Below are 22,087 nucleotides of genomic sequence, written 5' to 3' on the forward strand. Positions count from 1 at the left end.
AATCACATTATGTCAAGTACAGCTGATAATGTGTTAATGAAGCTCACCAAAATTTCATCTGGCAAAGAATCCCGCCACTAAGAAATGCATTAGACAGAGTGAATAAGAAAACATTAGCATTCAAAGATATCAAATAATAGTAGATGAGAACACAAGAGGAAAATGGCATAAATGAGAACAGAAAAAAACTATATAGTACATTAATTTTTCTCAATACAGTGGATTTTCTCATTGTTTTCCAAGCAATGATCATTGGTACACTGTCCAGTATCTTTCAATCAACTGGCTAATTTGTATCAGATCAATGTTCTCCCGTGCATCATCTTATTCATCTTGTGTTCTAATACCTGAAGCTCTATGCAGCAACATGCTATGTTCATACTACACTACATTATGGAGTCAACTTTGGGCTGTGTAGTCTGAACTTATACTTTGCGAAGATTTTAACTTTAATCTACTTGTAAGATATCATTTCGTCAAATTTTCTACTTTTATCAGTGTTCATATTAAATTTTGTGAAACTGATGGGGTGGAGACTGTCTGACAAACGAAATGTAATTTATTATTTTTTTTTCCGTCAAGGGCTGAGAACCAGCACATCATGAGAGAATCAGGAGTCTGGACACACAGCTATACAAGGCAACAACAGACAGAAATGCAAGGATATTTATAATGACAATGACACAACAAATTTAGAACAATATAACTACAAGATGTTTCAAATATTATTTTGAGAAGAAGTCTACATACACTCTGGCAATTTTCATAATTCTTGAGAATCCTGGCTGCCCACTTGAGAAGTTCATTTCCATCCGGAGGCATTTTCAGGGAAGTCTCCTTCTTGTTCAGGATAAACAAGACTCTGGATAGATCTCGCATCACTGCCCTGTTTACAAAGCAAACCACAAGGAATCATCAATGATCTTTACACAGTGCTGTGAAAACTGAATTGATTTTGAGGGAGGATGAAGAGAACTGTATCTTTCTGACAGAATAATATTAAACCTATTTATTTATTTCGAACTTCAACACAGATATGATACAGTTAAAAAAAAATCTGAGCTGAAGGTGTGTTTGTAAAAGAATCACTACAAAGATGGGTTGGATATGTACAAGTACAAAAGTACAAAAGTACAAAAGCGATTTTACATCTTTTGATAGATAGGTGTACTGATGTCCCTTTTGAATGACATGTCCTGAGAAAAATTAATGATAATTAAGAGCTCCTTGAATATTGGGAAGATCAACTGTGAGCTTAAAATCCTTGGCAAGGCAGTATATGACAAGCAAAGGATCTGGATGAATGCAAAAAAATTGTTAAAATTCCGGATTGCATATAGGATCCAGTAATTATTTGGGAAAAATACAAATTCGTCATTTACATTTTTACAGCAGTTATCATCTACCAATCAAATACTTACTTGTAACTACCAGCCCTTGGATTTCCATGCTTCAGTCCTCGGTATCTCTTTCTGACGTCATTTAGCATTTTCAGGAAGGTTTCAGCATGGGGTTTGAGTTCCGATACCTGACGTAGGAATTCAATTCTGTTTCCAAGAACAGGATTGGTCTTCTGTTGATCCACTTTGATTGGCAGCTCACTTGCTACAGAATAAACATGAAATGAGTTTATAATTTCATTTCTCCACTTGCTGAAATAAAATTTTCAATGAATGGAAAACTACCCTGAAATTGGAATTATTTCTCTACTTCGATACATGGAAGAGGTTAAACATGAAGTGTTACAAACTTCATATGATTTTTGCATTTCTTCTGCTTTTGAGGAAATTGGAAACCTATAACTCTTCTTGATGAACCTGGTGTGAACTTTCACTTGTGCTTAAAGCAGTCTATGAACATCAGTCATGTCATTTTATTAGCATAATCTTAATAACATCTGTTTACATTGTTTTAAGGAGCTACATGTACACTGGATTTACTTATTTAAGGTACCATGTACCTTGCTTGGTGACATATATTCACAGATTTTTACAATACTTTACTGGTCTACCCCTTGTGTGGACTCATTCTAAAGCTCTTGAAGTTATGGTATGTCAAGTTTTCATAGTCTTATTTTGTGAAAATCCAAAATTTAGTTTTTCCTAAATTAGTTAACACAAGGATGGGAGTCATTTTGAATTTCAAATGTCAGTATATGAGGTAATTTGTTCCTCTGGTACTAAATTTTGCACTGTGACCCCTAATTTTCTTTCTTGATTCTAGAGGGGAAGTTTTGAAGTTTCCTTGAAGATATTTTGAGGAAAAGTTAAAGTCTTTCAGTCTGGAGGTTTGTACTACCTTAAAGTTACAAAAAGTAACTTCAATTGACATACTCAATACATACATTAGATAACAATTCTTTTACAAATCAGAAATGATGACTTCTTTTTGGAGACTATCTGGATTGCCTTACCAGCAGAACCAGTGTTGTCGACTGATCCGGGATCCCTTTGGTATTTTTGGTTGATCACATTGTCGTCAGCAGGGACGTTCACCTTATGGCGGTTTGGTTTGCCATACAGAAAATCAAAGTTGCCTCTGAAATTAATAATCAGATAGATCCAATCAGAAATGTGGTTAGGATGAAAACTTAGACCAAACAAACAGCAAATATTTTTTGAAAATTCTAATATAGATTGAGGATTGTACTGATTAATTTTGGTGTTCTGGTTTGAGTTGCTATTGTGAAAAAAATTAAAAATTTACATTTCAGAGAAGAATTGTTCTCACATACCAAGGAAAATACATGAATATAAAACAGTCTGTCTGCGTCAAACAGAACGATCATCATCTTTTCAAAGTTGGGATTTGCAAATTAGGTAGGTAATTCCACTATACTTTTTTGTTAACCTGTTCAGAGAGTACAATGTACTTGCTGCATCATCACACAGGGGTTCTCTGCATGAGAAATCTACCTGTATTACCACTGGCCTTTTTGTCTGTCTTTTTCTCTGCTATCTAACTTTAAAAATGTCTGATCAATAAATTCACTAACTTGAAACACAAGTACAGACCTAATGCTGAATTGCTGTGCGGTCTAGACAGCCATGTTACAGCTGACTTACAATGTATTTGTGTCACACAAATGATATTCAGATGTGAATTAAATGTACATCGAACCATAGACCCGCGAGAAAACTGTTTCTGTAGGGTCTATGATCTAACACAGGAAAGTAAGATTTCACAGCAAAGGAATGAGTGTTAACTTAAAAGTGTCAGTATCAGCAAATCCAGGCAAAGTTAACTGAAGCATTAGTTCAGTGAAATGCAACCAACTAAGCACTCTAAAATGTTTGCTAGCTTTCAAGGCATTTTGTCTGTCACACACACAGGCAGGGTTTAAAGGTATACTGTCACCTGTTCCAATTTTGCCACAGTTATCATGGAAAGAGAAAATCTAACCAATCACAGATTTTAAGCAGGTGGCCGCTTTTTAAAAAAGCGCCCTCACATGGGCATTTTGAATACCAAGGAACGCCCCTTTGACCATATATGGGCATATTTAGATTACAGGTGACTGCATACCTTTAATAACAAAATGAGAGCTTGTACAGCAACATTGCTCTGTTGATACTTCTACTTACCAAGGAGTGAATAGAGAGTGTACAGTAACCTCATCAAAGTGTGAGTGTTGTAAGTGCCACAGGAAATATTCACAGATAGTTCTTATGAAGAGATTAGAAGAAAGAACAGGAAGGAAATTGAGAGAGAAGTACGTTGGTTATTGCAGGATTGGCTAGATAAAGCAGGGAGTCAGTATTTGTAAAGATTTTGTTGTTTGAGTTCCATGCAGCATGCAAGCTATAACAAGGGAAAAACTGACTTATTAGCAACCAGAAAAGCTACCATTGTGTCATGTATGCATGTTATTTGTCTGCCAAATGTATCTATTAGAGTAGAGCACTACCCATGGATCAAGCAAGCTTTATCACAACTCCAATTGAATTGCATTTTGATGGAAGAGAATGCAATCATAATATATTGTCATTTTCTTAAACTTCCCTGAAGACTTGGAACAAGAAGCGGACTTTGAATTACATATTCCCAAAAGTAGCATCACAGTACTGTAGTTCAGATGAAATGGCATGCAGCTTTTCCTGGGTGCTTTTGATTAACATATCATTTTTATATCTTCACTGCTGATTTAGTATATCATTTATTTCTTCATGAGATCTAAAAGTCATTTGCGAAGGAACATTTTAGAAATTCATGCTGAGGGAAATGACAGTGGTGGAGTCTTAATGAATTCCAAACATTGTATTGGACTAAAACTGCTTATATATCAATGTGAACTGTAATAAACTCAAACCGGTAAAATATATTTCAATGTGATATTTTTCAAAAAGTAAAATTGAATATCAAGTTTTCTGATCCTTTGTCTACTCACTGCTGCTTTCAGCATATCATTTTGAGTGATTATCAAGAAAATGACAGTATTTTTACTAATGGCTTGGTCATCTACCCTGACAGCAAATTTAATAAATGAATGCTTTTAATTAAAAGCAACCTAACATTATTACAAATGTAACCCTACTGAAGAATGTCTATCTTAAAGAATGCAGTATATTAATGAGCAAATTTTAATATCATTGCTAATTTCAACATTTCAAAATAGGTCAAAGTTTTGTCTTACATTTGACTTTACCAAACCTAGAATTCTCTACACAAATTGTCTTCAATCAATAAAAGTAATTAATCAATCTTTTGAGAAGAATGAGGACATTTGTCAATATTATCCAATGAAATTTATTTTCATTTGAGCTCACTAGATAGTTGTGCTTTGTGTGTATACCAAGCCAAAGGCAAAAGTTAAGTGGATCTGCAAAATATACAAGTGCATGTTTATATTGACGGCAAACCCAGACAAATTTCATGGGAGTACATATTTGTCAAATGAAGTCTTTTTTACTTTCTGTGGGGTGCAGGAAGGATAAAAATCCCACCTGTAGATTACAAAAAATTTTACAATATCTGTTTTGACCTCAGCATTACTTTCTTTTGAACTGTGTAAAACTGTCCATTACTCTGACAATATGCAAATCAAGTTAAGAGGCCTTTCACTCATAAATTGCACCAATAATAAATTTTGATACACTGTATGCTATAGTTACAGACTAACAGTTAACCGGGAGATCTTTCTGGTTGATGATGTAGTACAGGGGCAATATGGAATTTTTCTACGTCATACATTTGGTGATGTGGACCAGGTCATGTGGTATATCATTGGGCCAGGTCATTTGATAATCATTAAAGGATAGGGGTCATCTTGAGCTCAGTGACATCGAAACTGCAATGCTACAAATCTACACACACTTGTGAACATTGGCAACCTTGTCGGATAAATCTGTGAATATAATTGTGTTGTAATGTAGCATTACTGTATGTGGACTGGTTCAAAACCGCTGTGAAAGTTGTATACATACTGTGTTCTTCTTTGATGTATAAAGCAAGCCAGGCCGATGATAAGAGCTATGATAATTCCTGCACATATTACACCAATGATTGCTGTGTACACTGTTGGAAGGTTCTGTGTCTGCGCAGGATCTGTAAAGATACAAGACGTGCAGAAAATTTGTTAATATTCCTACACAGTCCTGTCCAAGAAATACAAACTGTTATATTCTCTTTCTTCAGTTGTTGGTTTTTTTTGTAACTGAAATTTAGTTTCTGGTTCAGCAATTTCCTTAACTTTTTATATTCATTTATAGGTCCAATCAAATCACTGACTGACGTAGCTGCTAGAGATTATCCACTCATTCATGAAAACTCTAAAATGGAAAGATGATTCCCTGCTCAAAAATGACCTTGAGTTTAAATGGCAGACACATAGATTTTTAATGTCCTTCAATCATGTAGATTTCAAGAGTAGCTGTCTTGGTTGAATGTTGAGGAAGTGAAAACTTGTGAAAGTTTGGAAATTACCAGGTTTCAGATCTGTTTGTAATGGTATTTAATTTTTCATTTTATGTCAACTTAATTTCCATCCTATAAAACCAATCACTTCGCTTTGTTTACCCCACTTCAGTAAAAGTACCATTAATAGGGTAATTAAAGTACATATTCAATGACCTGTAAGTACACTTACCGGTACAACAAATTTTCAGTAATCCACTGTTGAGTTGATCGATAGAGACAGAAAATCAGTGGAAGGGTTCAATGTCAGGGGTCAAAGGTGACAGATGATTGTAGACAAGATACTTACATGTACACACCCTGCCAACAAAATCACCATGGAACTGAAGAGATTCTTGGTGGGGACATTCTGTAATGCATTCTCCAGAACCCTGCACCACAATGTCTTTACACCTAGGGACCAACAAAATTCATTATTAGCAGTTCAGTGAAGTGTGCCCAATCCTATCAGTACAAGGACTTTATTTAGATTCGTCCAGTTGATTTCTGCCGATGGTTATGATCCACAGTCCCTCCAACCCACAGGTGGTTGGAACTTGGAAGGACTGTGGTTGGTCAAATGAAAGGTGAAAAGGTTGTTCAGCTATACTGTGAACTTTTTATTACCCCTTATCCTGCCAAGTTCAGATTTCACCATCAGGTCAAGTACAGTTAAAGCAGTGATGTGTAACCCATCTTATTGTGTTGCATTTGAACATTTGAAGGCCCCTGAAAACACAGATATGCTTTAACATACCCTGTCAAGTACATGTAGGTGAAAATACATAAAAGGTTTTGGCTCAATACCACTTTTCACTAATTGGGCAGATGGGGAAGTGACAAGTCTGGCAAGATAAGGGTTGAACCAAACACTTAGAGAAATAGTTGCACATTTCACAGTGGTGTTCAATATTGTTACCTAAATGACCACTGCACAGTAACCATTCACTACACGTTTGATTTTGCATTCGTATGACAAGAACATACTCACTGTTAACAATGTCCATATGCAAATATAGATATTAATTAATATTAATTAATCTGGGATACTGTTAATGATAGCATCTTCCTAAGATTGATTCAATTAATTTAATGCATTCTTGTTTCATGATCTTCACAGCCGTCGCAGAATCTGGGATTGTAACCATTACATTACTATCATCAGTGTTTCCGTTAGTTTTTTCTACTTGCGTACGATGTACGCATAGGCTCTGGGAAAATTGCGTACAAAGTAAAAAAAGTCGCGTACGGTGACCACTGACCTCATAAAACCAAAACAAAGAAGTACCTCTAATACACAGAGGCTGCCGCTGGTATCAGTGGTGACGTCATCGTTCCCTAAATAGACGTCAAACAAATCTATTTTCTCCGCTGTTTCTGCCGTCTAAACTCTTGCATCGCACTTGGAAGTCAAACTCTCCGATCTCTGGCCCTTGCAGTGTTATCATCATGATGTCATCGATGACGTTCTCATTTAGTCGACTTCGTTTTGATGTTTTTATCCGTCTGTTTTTGGCGTGTCCAAATCGGTAACTGTTGTGCTTGAAACCGAGGCATGCGGAGTTGAAATTCCAACGTCTTCGGTAGCGTTATTAGGTTCATTATTATCACCCGGCTCCGTGTCACGAACATCGTCGTTAACGCGTGGTTCTGTAGTCTTTGTTGTCTTCCACAGAGAATCGAGTGTCTTTTGACGTTTCGACATATTTATTTACGTCTAGCCCGGTCCGTGGATAGAGGATCAACAGTCAAATAGCAAATAACACGTGCGTGGAGAAGCGACTCGAAATGATTGTGCAAGCCCGTGGGAAAGAAAAAAAACATCGTGTGATGATAAAAGTTATTTGTTTCTAAGTTAATTAGGCACGTCTTGTCATTGGTCGAAAGTCAATGTGCGTGGAAATGATTGACAGCTACAGTATTGATTTGTAGATAGGAGAAACTATGTTTAGTCTGCCCTGGTATGTGAACATCAACGAACGTGACCTGAAACTCGCTAGGGACGTCTTTGGTACGCGTTCACTCCGTGCTATTTATAGTTTCAACAGGTCGACGCCCCACTTACTTGCGTGTGCTGAGAACGTCTTTGAACACATACGCGAACAATTTTGATTTTCAGTCGAGAGCCAGAAATTTGCGTACATCCGTACGCAAGCGATTTTTATTTTGCGTACAGAGCCAAAATATGCGTACAGTACGCAAGTTTGTACGCTAACGGAAACACTGTATCATATCTAGAATGTAACTACTAGCTACATGTAACATTACTTTTGCCCTCTGTACCATTAGACTACACTATACATATAACCAGAATTGTATTTTCCAGATTACTTCGAGCTATGGCCAGTAGTTGGTAAAATGCACGTTTCACATTGTTGAAGCTATCGTGCTATGGGCATTTGTATGCCATTGTACATTATAGAACCCAAACGTGCAGGACAAACGTGCATGACTAAACACTGTAAAAGTCTGCACGTTAGACATTTTAGACACGTTAGGTGCGTACACGTTAGGTCGGCACGTTACACGATAGGTTTGCACGATTGGCATAATACTGTATAGATTTGACCCATGTTGAGAACCTAAAATGACATGCACGTTAGACATTTTAGACACGTTAGGTCCGTATACTGTATAGATTTTGACCCATGTTGAGAACCTAAAATGACATGCACGTTAGACATTTTAGACACGTTAGGTCCGTACACGTTAGGTCTGCACGATACAAGATAGGTTTGCACGATTGGCATGATAGAGTTAGACCTTACCGTGTTTGTAGGCCATCACGTTAATCTTGAGACATATCGTATAACTTATAAGGTGCCGACCTAAGATTTACGGAGCTAACGTGTCTAAAATGTCTAACGTGTATGACATGCACGTTAGACATTTTAGACACGTTAGGTCCGTACACGTTAGGTCTGCACGATACACGTTAGACATTTTAGACACGTTAGGTCTGTACACGTTAGGTGTGCACGATACACGATAGGTTTGCACGATTGGCATGATAGATTTTGACCCATGTTGAGAACCTAAAATGACATGCACGTTAGACATTTTAGACACGTTAGGTCTGTACACGTTAGGTGTGCACGATACACGATAGGTTTGCACGATTGGCATGATAGATTTTGACCAATGTTGAGAACCTAAAATGACATGCACGTTAGACATTTTAGACACGTTAGGTCCGTACACGTTAGGTCTGCACGATACAAGATAGGTTTGCACGATTGGCATGATAGAGTTAGACCTTACCGTGTTTGTAGGCCATCACGTTAATCTTGAGACATATCGTATAAGGTGCCGACCTAAGATTTACGGAGCTAACGTGTCTAAAATGTCTAACGTGTATGTCATTTTAGGTTGTCCACGAGTCAAAATCTATCATGCCAATCGTGCAAACTTATCGTGTAAGGTGCTGACCACGTTAGGTTAGGTTTGCACGATACACGATAGGTTTGCACGATTGGCATAATCATGGATGTAAAAAATATTTTTTACATCCATGGCATAATAGATTTTGACCCATGTTGAGAACCTAAAATGACATGCACGTTAGACATTTTAGACACGTTAGGTCCGTACACGTTAGGTTTCCACGATACACGATAGGTTTGCACGATTGGCATAATAGATTTTGACCCATGTTGAGAACCTAAAATGACATGCACGTTAGACATTTTAGACACGTTAGGTCCGTACACGTTAGGTCTGCACGATACAAGATAGGTTTGCACGATTGGCATGATAGATTTTGACCCATGTTGAGAACCTAAAATGACATGCACGTTAGACATTTTAGACACGTTAGGTCCGTACACGTTAGGTCTGCACGATACACAATAGGTTTGCACGATTGGCATGATAGATTTTGACCTATGTGGAGAACCTAAAATGACATGCACGTTAGACATTTTAGACACGTTAGGTCCGTACACGTTAGGTCTGCACGATACAAGATAGGTTTGCACGATTGGCATGATAGATTTTGACCCATGTTGAGAACCTAAAATGACATGCACGTTAGACATTTTAGACACGTTAGGTCCGTACACGTTAGGTCTGCACGATACAAGGTAGGTTTGCACGATTGGCATGATAGAGTTAGACCTTACCGTGTTTGTAGGCCATCACGTTAATCTTGAGACATATCGTATAACTTATAAGGTGTCGACCTAAGATTTACGGAACTAACGTGTCTAAAATGTCTAACGCGTATGAAATTTTAGGTTGTCCACGAGTCAAAAGCTATCATGCCAATCGTGCAAACCTGACCTAACGTGTCTAAAATGTCAAACGTGTATGTCCAATGAGGGTCTCAAAATGAGTCAAGAGCTATCATGGCAATCATGCAAACCTATCGTGTATCGTGCATACCTAACGTGTACGGATCTAACGTGTCTAAAATGTCTAACGTGCATGTCATTTTAGGGACTCCAGATAAGTTGAATGGTACAGTCATGATATACACGTTAGACATTTTAGACACGTTAGGTCTGCACGTACACGTTAGGTCTGCACGTTACACGATAGGTTTGCACGATTGGCATGATAGATTTTGACCCATGTTGAGAGTCTAAAATGACATACACGTTAGACATTTTAGACACGATAGGTTCTTACACGTTAGGTCTGCACGATACACGATAGGTTTGCAAGTTTGGCTTTTTTGGTCACGTTAGTTCCGACCTAACATGTCAAACATGCACTACTAAAATGAAAAAAAGTCTAAATGAAAAAATCCCGACTTCTGGCCATGGATGATTACTTCGGCTAAGAGTACAACGTAATTACCATTCAACAAGATCAAAATAACCCTACGCCAGACATGAATGCACACAGATTTGGGTGGGGCTGAACTATAGCCACTGGGCATATTTTCCCTTGACCAATTGTTCACTAGTTCCATTCTCTATTATTTCTGCACAGTAGTGCACTTGTCAACAGTTTCATAGGCGGTTGGTTTTCAATGAGGTCAATGTCACTTTTTCTGCACCCCCTCCCAAAAAAATCTGTTTTCCATTCAGCCATGGTCAAAATACTACAGCACAACACAGCAATGTACCTGAACAACAGTACTGTCAGGCATTGCTCACATGTGATGTCACAATTAAGATTAATAAAACCCCGGATTAAAGCTCCTTTCACTGTTGTACTGGACAATGGCAAAATTTAAAGAGAAAGTGCTTTTCAAACATGGAAATTATGCTCCTGTAATTGCAGGGTTTGTGTACGCATTAGCGCACCAGGATCTACTGTACTCCATTATATGGGCAGCAGGCCAGCAGACAGTCAATGTTAATTGAGTTCACTGTGAAAGACAAGTGCAAGATTTATGTGTCTGTATAGCTCTGACTCAGTCGCTTCAACTTTACTGTACAGTACCGTATTTGCCATTCCCTTGCAACTGAATTTTAACTGGGATGTGTTTGAGTGCTGTGTTTTTTCCCATCAAAATTTTAGTGCAACATTTTACCAATTTTTATGAACTTTTCTGTAATTTTTTTGATAATTTTGGACCAAATGAGCACAACATTTCATTGGCCACAGTTTTCTATCAAAATTTTGGCAAAAATCTGACAAAAATTGACTGAGGTATATTTTTATAAGGGCGACAGATATTGACTTTGGCGCTCAAAGGGTTAAATCTGTTCTCTAATTCTAATACCAGAAAAAAGTCAAATTTAAACTTATAAAGGCATGTATAGAGAGGAAGCATATTTCCTGAAATCAAATCATCTGAGTCTGTGTGTTAGATGGGAGCTCAAATGATGTTGGTGTAATCAGCAGTCAGGGCATGTACTGGGAAGTCTCTGGAGACTTCATGATATCTGTTTTCAGGGGAAGGCTTGTTCTCATTATGAAACCTGCCACCTTTGCAGCACTGCAGAAACTAACTGAGAATGACAACTGACTCAGCTAGCTGCAAGCTACAAGAATGTATAATTGGTACTATGACATGAATACTAAATACTTTTTTTTTTGCCTCATTTTTTCTTAGGAAAGAAAATAATTTAGCATCTGTCACATTGTGGTGGTGACCTGCCCCACTTTCTCAAGCAATGAATTTACAGTACTGAAATAAGATCATAATCTTGCAGCTTTACAATATTAATTCACCTTTTATCTTGATGAGTTGAAATCTGCAGACTGAATTGAGTTTACTGAAGAGTGTAAATATTACTGATAAGATGGTGGAACAGGCTCAGTTATCTCCTTGTCGCTGATATCTGTTTGTTGAGAGTTACTTGCAATCCTTCTGAGATTTATTGAAGTAATGCACCGCAGTTAAATATAAATGATTTTGGATTTCAGAGCACTGGTGTACTTTGCAACTGTAAGGCTTATCCACATCAGCACATCTGTCATTGGTTGTATTTTATTTACTGGGGTGTCAAATATTTTTGGACATGAAAGGTACGGCTTGATATTTCATAGGAAGGCACTGTTATTATGTGTGTGTACAGCTTTGACATAGAAACTCATAAGTGCTCCAATCAGAAACCAGATTACAATGTAGTTACAAGAACACAAATATCAGATGCTGCTCTAAATACACACAATAACAGCTTAACCCTTTGAGTGCTGTAATTTTTCCCACCAAAATTTTACTACAACATTTTACCATTTTTTTTTAAATTTTTATGTATTTTTTTGGATAATTTTGGATCAAATGGACATCACATTTCATTGGCTTCAGTTGTTCATCAAAATTTTGGCAAAAATCTGAAAAAATTTGACCGGGGTACATTTTTTAAAGGCATTGAAAATTGCATTTTGTGCTCAAAGGGTTAAAAGAATATTCAAGTCAACAGAGACTGTCTATGGTACTTGTAAAATATTCAACTGTGCGATTATATTTCTTTATTAAGACAGGTCACTTTGCAATATACTTTATGGTGTGATATTTTTGTGTGCAAATATTTAAAAGATTTCTTGTGGTGCACAATGCCACTTCACATCAATTTTTACTCATACCTTTACACCACCATTGTGGATACCCCTATTTCACATATTTTATACAATGTACATACATTCATGTTTGAGTTTAAAAAATACTATTTTCATTTTAAAGTTTGGTCATGGAGCTGTCTTACCTGGAGCACTTTGTCACATCAAGACACTCAAAGCATCCCTCCACGTTACAAAGATCTGAAACACACAAACAAGACTAAATAATCAACAAACCAAATAGTAGATATGAAATCACTGTGGCAGCTTTTCAATTGGTTCATGATTGATGACCAGTGCATTCAAGGTGAAACAAGGTCATTCTGTGATTTATGCTCCGAATAACAACATCAAAGATCTGATGACATGCTGTACATTAATTAATGCAGTCTCTGGAAACCTGGCAGATGCAATCTTTATCCTTCCACTCACTGTCAAAAAGTATGCAAACAGAAAAAAACACCTCAAATTCTGATAAATCTGGTGCAGAAAGAATGGTCACTTTACTTATAGGTGAACAATAGATTACTGCATCTTAAAATCGAAAGGAATTATAAATGCATCTTAAAATTGAAAGGAATTATAAATGAATCTTAAAATCTAAAGGAATCAAACAGAGTGTGTTTGTTTTGAGAAAACTTTCGTTCTTCTCATTTTCCATGAAGTTTCCATAGGATACACTGTTAAATTGCAGGAAAGCAGAGAAAGATAAGGTTAAAATTAAGGCAAAGGTTTTATTTTTCATCCTTGCACATGTTGATTTGGACGGCAGCGACAGCCTAATTCATGTTCTCTTCTGAAAAATTCAATATAGAGTGCCAGTACACTAGCCATGGTGAAATACCATCATATCATACAGGGTCCATAAACACAAAGTCACTTCAAATTCAAGGACTTTCAAGGACTTTTTCAGCAATTTGCGGTGATTTTTGAAAAACAGTGGATGGATTATCAAATTTCCAGAAATTTCCGGAACTCAATTTCATTTTCAAGGACTTTTCCAGGACTTTCCTAGAGGCTTTGAAGTTCTAGGACTTTCAAGGAGCGTACAGACCCTGCATATATTAATATTGGTAGGATCACAAGTACGTACCGTACAGTAATATGAACGGTAAACTTTTTGTCATCGTCTTACTGCATGTCACAATGCCTGCTGCACATAATGTATTCCTGTGTTTATTATTTTCATGTTGTTATTTGATATATGAGGTCAAGAAAAATAACTTAGTTTTAAAAAATATAATAAAATTAACAAGTCATCGTTGATGACACAGTCCCCACTTGTTAATCAGTATTTTGATTACAGGTCCTCAAAGAGGATAGAGTCCTCTTCATTAGGTCTGTGATAAAAATACTTTTGAATGAATTCGCTTGATACATGTCTGAGTTATGGTTCAGGACATGAAAAAAATCGTAACAAAATGGTCGCACAGCGGCCATATTGGATCGCATCACAAAACAAATTGATGTGCATAGCTATGACATTGGTCGATGTCCTTGTACCAACTTTGAATAAAATTGGTCAAAACATGCGGATATGCCTGAGAAATGGCTCTGTACATGAAAAAATCGTAATAAAATGGCCGCCTGGTGGCCATATTGGATCGTATCACAAAACAGATTGATGTGCATATGTATGACATAGGTCAATGTCCTTGTACCAACTTTGAATAAAATCAGTTGAGATATGCCTGAGTTATGGCTCTGTACATGAAAAAATCGTAATAAAATGGCTGCACAGCGGCCATTTTGATCGTATCACAAAACAAATTGACATGCATATCTATGACATTGGTCAATGTCCTTGTACCAACTTGAATAAAATCTGTTGAAACGTGCCTGAGTAATGGCTCTGTACATGAAAAAATCGTAATAAAATGGCGCCTGGCGGCCATATTGGATCATATCACAAAACAAATTGATGTGCATATCTATGACATTGGTCAATGTCCTTGTACCAACTCTGAATAAAATCGGTCGAAACATGCCTGAGTAATGGCTCTGTACATGAAAAAATCGTAATAAAATGGCCGCCTGGCGGCCATATTGGATCGTATCACAAAACAAATTGACATGCATCTGTATGACATTGGTCAATGTCCTTGTACCAACTTTGAATAAAATCGGTTGGAACATGCCTGAGTAATGGCTCTGTACATGAAAAAATCGTAATAAAATGGCCGCCTGGCGGCCATATTGGATCGTATCACAAAACAAATTGACATGCATATCTATGATATTGGTCAATGTCCTTGTACCAACTCTGAATAAAATCGGTCAAAACATGCCTGAGTAATGGCTCTGTACATGAAAAAATCGTAATAAAATGGTCGCCTGGCGGCCATATTGGATCGTATCACAAAACAAATTGATGTGCATATCTATGACATTGGTCAATGTCCTTGTACCAACTCTGAATGAAATCGGTCGAAACATGCCTGAGTAATGGCTCTGTACATGAAAAAATCGTAATAAAATGGCCGCCTGGCGGCCATATTGGATCGTATCACAAAACAAATTGACGTGCATCTGTATGACATTGGTCAATGTCCTTGTACCAACTTTGAATAAAATCGGTTGGAACATGCCTGAGTTATGGCTCTGTACATGAAAAAATCGTAATAAAATGGCCGCCTGGCGGCCATATTGGATCGTATCACAAAACAAATCGACGTGCATCTGTATGCCATATGAAGTAATCCTTGTATCAAGTTTGAATGAAATCCCTCCAGGCATCTCAGAGATATTTGCGTGAACGGACGGACGGACGCACGCAGGCACGCACGGACGGACGCACGCACGGACGCACGCACGCACGGACATGACCAAACCTATAAGTCCCCCCGGACGGTGTCCGTGGGGACTAAAAACCATGTCACTGCATTAATTTTGGGAGAGACCTAGAATGAAAAATAAAATCAGCAATATTTTTGGCCTAAATACTTGTTATTCAAGGTCACACCAGACATATTTCATTTTGTTGCAAGCTTGACTTAGTTGATTTTTTCTGTTTAAAATCTTAAACAAATAAAAGAACAAATGAATGAAATTTGCAAATCTTCGCATTTACTAACTTATTTCTCCATGGCTTTGAGAGCTGAAATAATGTTTAGAGAATACTTTATTCATTATTTGAAAACCTTTGAAAACAGAACTGCTTTTCAGGCGTAAGTCTTGTTACATATGAGCGTTTGGGTTGCTGGCAGGTTGAAATGTTCCATGTGTTAATCCTCTTTCTCCCAAGTGGTATTTATTTCTATGTTCTGTGTATGGAGCCTGGTAGAAAGCCTTTCTCCCAAGTGGTATTTATTTCTCTGTTCTGTGTATGGAGCCTGGTAGAAAGCGGATTTTAAGCTGTTATTCTGAAGGGGTACACTTTGGTACATCAACAAATTTATATTTGAAAAAATTAGAATTGTAATACAGTTTTGAAATCATGTTCAGAATATATGTTCCCAAATTGCAGAAAAAATCCTCTGTTTTAACGTGTCCTATTATTAAGTGACCAAATTCATATGTGTAGTGAAATCTTTTTGAATTTCAATTTTAAATTAATTTGTAATTTCTTCTTTTGTAGTGTAAGTGAACATTTTGTCATTAGAAAGAGTTCTGAATAGATGACAAACACAGATTGAGAAATGTTCACACAGTCCCTGAATTCAAATCAGTAGCCATGGGGATTATATTCACACTCTGGTTAGCAATAATTTCACTCCAGTGATCACATTGATTGGAATCAAAACAATGTCAGGAAATCTGCATCACCTGACAAATCAAATGAATAGCTTAGAAGAGGCGTTTTATATCTAAATTCAACATCCAGGATAGCCTGTGAATGGTGCAAGTTTTCGCTTCCGATTCCATGGCAATGATAGCCTCTGAAAGGAGCAATTTTTCTCTCCAAATTCAGCGGCAGATTGTTAGCTTTATACAAGCTAACAATTTACCAGAGTTGTCTGCATTAAAAATTAATCAGAAAGAGTGCTAGCTGTTTTGAGAGTAAAGTAACTGAAATACTGCAACACATTGCTGTTGCAGCATGTACCAGTATGCCTGATGTATGAAAATGTGTTCAAGGACAGTTGTTGATGGTGACACCTCTGATAGGCATTTCAAATACACTTGTAATATTGCGTGTTTCACCAGACTTATCAGAAATTAATAGCGCCAAAGTGATAGTAACACTATGAACTAGGAATTTGACATTTACTGTACAATGAGTATGGAATTTCCATCTTTCTTACCATGAAGGCAATCTGAGCCATCTTGACTGGAGTATCCTTCATCACACACACACAGTCCGTCAACACATTGGCTGTTACGGCCACACAGGGAAGAGTCAGTTTGACATTCAACTGTAATGAACAAAATCAAACACAATGTTTGCGTAAAATGAGGACCTGTCATGACTTTTAAAATAAATCATGCTGTGTGTGAAATAAACACTTTTCACTGTAAAGTGCCAGCCATTATAATGATTATATGCAATGAAACATTGACAAACACAACATGCAAACACAATCTGATTAAAATCCATGATATTATGACCTTTATATTTCTATGGTCCTCCTGTGAGGACAAGACCACAGGAAAATAAAGACAGTATTAAAGACAATAGCATGAGGAGAGGACTGCAGAAATATAAAGACTGTAATATGATAGCGTAAAAGGCCAACCCATCTCTACATCAGAATTGCACATAAACTATATTTTATGTACATTTTATATGTACAGTGGTAGAAATTTTATAATGTATCCTACAACGACATGAAATGACCTATTGAACCACCATTGTTTTGTATGTTTACGAATACATACCGGTACATAATATAAACAACAACATGAAGATTTATGTTCGTTTATTAAAATAAAGCAATAAATAAAACATAAAATGTACAAAAAGTTTTAACCCTTTGCACCCTGACCCCCTGGTACTCTATGACGTCATCGGACATTTCTGTCCGAGCCGGGTTCAAAGGGTTAAAAAGTTTGTTCAAATTGTCACCACAATGTACATCTCTGTTCTTATAGTCTGAGCTGTAGAGTAGCAAATTTTCAGCCAAATGGTACAATAAAGCAAGTTTTGATACTCCTGCACATTCCTACATAGTACATGTACATGTATATGTAAACAGGCCTAAGTATAATACACACTTATATGTATCTTTTACATTTATAGTATGAGGGTGTTTTGCATACTACCGGTACAGTTAGGTGCCTTTAATAGAATTCTTTGTTTGCTGATTGCGGGTAAGTTTCATGAAAAATGATAGAAAAGAAACACTAATTTTAACCCTTTTCCTGCCAGACAGTATCACTTTCCCATCGGCCAATTCAGTAAATAGAGGTATTGAGCCAAAATCATAAAATCATGTATCATCCACATGGCTTGGTCTGTTATCCAAACTTTGGTGAGTGAAAAATCATGTTTACCATGCATCTGTGTTTTCAGGGGCCTTCAAAATGTTCAAGTTTTTGTTAAAATGTACCATATGAGACATGCTGTGCTCCACTTGTTTTATCCAATTTGACCAGATGGTGACGTAAGAACTTGGCAGGATAAGGTAGAATGCACAAGGAGACAGACATTCGAACACTCAACATTTTTTCAATACATATCTGGTCTACCACTTGTTGGGGTGAATATTTTTCACAAATATTCATAAATTTTAGGTAATTTGTTTCTCTAGTACCAAAATTTGCAAAGTGATGCCTTATTTTTATTATTGATCTTGAAAGAGAATGGTTGAAAGGTTCATTGAGGGAAGTTTGAGCAAAAGTTGAAACCTTTCACTTTTGAGGCGCATACTACCTCAAAAGGGTATCTTACAATCTTTAAATGTTCCAAATTAATTTTAAATTAATGCAATACCACAACATTAACCCTTTGAGTGCTGTAATTTTTCCCCACCAAAATTTTAATGCAACATTTTGCCAATTTTATGAATTTTTCTGTAATTTTGGGGATAATTTTGGACCAAATTGACATTATATTTTATTGGCTACCGTTTTTTATGAAAATTTGGGCAAAGATCTGGAAAAAATTGACCAGGGTGAATTTTATAATAATACAACAAAAATTGACTTTGGTGCTCAAAGGGTTAAGAGAATGACTTCCACAATGCAACTAAATATAAATAAATTTTATACTGGTATATTATAGGCTTGAAAACACAAATACATAAATAAACAGATTTTGTAGATAAATCAGCCCTGCATGTGTGACCATTATTTTCAGACATTAAAAACTGTTGTGTTCTGGATATATACAAACAAAGTACGTACAACTTATATTTTGGATTTACATGCAGTGATGCCTTGTCACTAGTTATCCTAGTGGGAATTGGAGAGGTTAGCAGGTTATCACAAGTGGGTGAAAACCACTGTCCCACTGGTGATTTGTTTTATGTAACTTGATGTTTTGAAATAGTAAGACCTTGCCCCTGGACATTCCATGTTAATATGTAATGTCAAATTCCCCTTTAACTGTAGGTCTAGATGCAGTTTAACCACAGAGATGTAGCATGCATGTATGGCTTTTCTTGACACATTTGTGAAGATGGGAAAGTCAGGCTCTCCTTCACACAAATTAATCTCTACGGCCCTAAACGGCTTTTGCAGCCTGAGGTCATACGGCGGAAGGGCCCGAACATGCAAGGGCCCGTACGCTGTACGACCAAGGGCCGCAAAAGCCGTATCAGGGCCGTAAAGGTTTATCATATACCTTATGGAATGATAAATATGTAGTTTACATAATATTCAACATTGTTTAGGAGATAAAAATGCGTGTGATATCAAATATCTATGACCATTTGTGTCAGTTTTTCATAAATACGATGGCCACTTCCCATTGCAAATTGACATACATAATGACGTCATTTGTTTACCTGCAGAATTCTAGAACGTGCAAAGCAACATCCGTACTATTACGGGACCAACAGAGATCAGGGCTGAAATCGAGGTGTAAGAAGGACAAAGCGTGATGTCAGTTTCTTGTAATTTATACTGAACAGGCACACACCTAGTATACACAGGATTTCACTAGAATTTAGAAATAAAAGCCGATGTCACCTGCGTAGCTCCAGTGTCGCCACGCGCAACTACCATCTAAGCGAGCAGACGTTTCCCTACTTGCGCTGGCTTTGTGTATGAATGGAACGTTTGCGGATAGCAATGCGCGTAGTAACCAGAATCGATATAGTTCAGAAATGCACGCGATTGCCCATATTTGAGCACCGCCCGGGGCATGATACGTAAAAAAAATGCACGGATCTGAGGGCGCTTTCTCCAATGGCTTTACACAGGCACATGAATGAAGGTATATGATAATATAAAATAGTATAATTGCATCACTGCAATAATATGGAAGGTCTGAACCAATCACTTTACCAAGGGCCTTTCCAAATCATTGGTTACCTCAACACATAAATATTTCATATAACCGGTGCATATTGCATTTCATCTGAAGTTTTTTTCCAGATCAATATATGGATATCAAAGCAAAAGGAAAGCATTAATGTAAGGTATAATTACTGCTACTATACAAAACACATGACTGGACAGAGACAGTTCAATCAAACTTTGTTTGCCTGTTTAATGTTCATCATCTAAAACCACATACATATCGGTACACATTGTAGTGCGTGGAAGGAGATTCAGATACATGTAGGATTCTTTTCATGATGATACTATCCATGTTTTGCAATTGTGATGTTTGTGAAGGCAGCTCTTTACACTCAATACATTATAACTCTGATATCCTTGCCAGTGCTAACGTGTTGAATGAATATAATACTAGTCACACTTGAGACACAGGAAAAAAAAATTATGTCTACTACTGTAGTACTATGTACATGTAAATGTTAAGGTCTTGGCAATCTGATTGAAGCTACAAAATGTTCCTTGGTAAAACTGAAGCAGAATATGACCCTGTGACATTTACACGATCGTTATACAATAACATCTTTTTGGATGTCTTCTGAGACTTCTTTGTTCATTTCTCTCACAAATAAAGATATGAATGGAGGGGGGAAGGGGGCAAATACACGTACTGCCTGATTTGTAATACCTTAACCCTTATACTGCCAAGAAATAGGTATCACTCTTTGCCTTTTCGAAATACAAGCAGCAAACATAACAAAATATTCTGAGCTTTGTCTTTCAGGATTGAAACCTCAACTGAAGCTTCTTTAACATGTGCATGGTATCAGGCCAAACACAATTCGATAGGATTTCTTCATATACTTCTCCTTCCAGACTATCACTGCAAGCTTGTATTATATTGTTGCTTGAATTCATGGTTATTGGGCCTGATAGCAGGTTGCCATTTGCCTGACACCAAGAGGGCAAACTGCACTGAATTCTGGGAGCTAGGGCCCATAACATCTGATATTTGCCTGGTAAGAAAATATTCTGCAACTGAACTAAAACGATTGTGCATTCCATAAATTTGACAAATCCTGCTGGGTGAGGATTTAACCTTTATGAATGTGCTGTGATTTTAAAATCTGGTTTTCAGATTTACTTCCTAGAGTATTCTCTCTATCCACTTTTTACCATTGATTAAATAACATGGCTATTAGTATTCAGGATTAAAAAATCCCCTTTATATACTAGTGAACATTGGACAAAGTACCGGTATGCTTCACTTCAAAATTTTGCTTTTTAAATTCTACATATAGAATTTACAGAATTTCCTGACAAATCACAATGCTTGAAAGTGTGCACCTGCTTGTGGACAAACCTGGTAACTGCTTTTACTGATCGTAAACATGGTCAGTGCAATCACAAAACATGCCCTGATTTTCCACTCTTCAGCTTGTTCAGAGTGAAACAAACATGAATAGGCAATGGTAAGAGACGCACCCATGTCCGTGCTATTGTCCTCTATTGATCACATTGTTATCATGGGTTTATTGTACCGGTACTTGTGAAGGACATTGTCTGGTCTGTTTTGAATGTAAAAAGTCATTGAGTATACTGATATTCTGTGTCAAATGTTTCATTACGCAAAACAAATACAAATGCCTTTCCCCAATATCTTTCATATAATCTTAATACACACATATGTCATGCAAGCACAGGTCTAGGGTAGTGCAAAGTTAGCCTACCTACTCTTGATTTATGAAAAGGAAATTAGTTTCTTGTTTCACACCATCATGTACTGACGCCAACACAACAACTTCAATCCCAAAACATTCCAAGATCTGTGCTATGGGAAATTAAAGTGAAAATTTTT

General features: G+C 36.9%; 1 protein-coding gene across 3 annotated transcripts in view; it reads right to left on the reverse strand.

Annotated features, from left to right (window-relative positions):
• LOC139150923 (uncharacterized) overlaps window positions 1-22,087 on the reverse strand; it is a 36,374-nt gene that overhangs the window by 4,936 nt on the left and 9,351 nt on the right. For all 3 annotated transcript variants that reach the window (XM_070723403.1, XM_070723406.1, XM_070723404.1), the window contains exons 3-9: window positions 17,094-17,204; window positions 12,996-13,050; window positions 6,203-6,306; window positions 5,424-5,544; window positions 2,414-2,538; window positions 1,422-1,605; window positions 751-886 (exon numbers count right to left, since the gene is read on the reverse strand). In XM_070723403.1, coding sequence (XP_070579504.1) covers window positions 751-886; window positions 1,422-1,605; window positions 2,414-2,538; window positions 5,424-5,544; window positions 6,203-6,306; window positions 12,996-13,050; window positions 17,094-17,204 — 836 coding nt within the window. The remainder of the gene's footprint in view (window positions 1-750; window positions 887-1,421; window positions 1,606-2,413; window positions 2,539-5,423; window positions 5,545-6,202; window positions 6,307-12,995; window positions 13,051-17,093; window positions 17,205-22,087) is intronic.

The sequence above is a fragment of the Ptychodera flava genome, chromosome 15, assembly GCF_041260155.1.
Source record: "Ptychodera flava strain L36383 chromosome 15, AS_Pfla_20210202, whole genome shotgun sequence".
NCBI lineage: Eukaryota > Metazoa > Hemichordata > Enteropneusta > Ptychoderidae > Ptychodera > Ptychodera flava.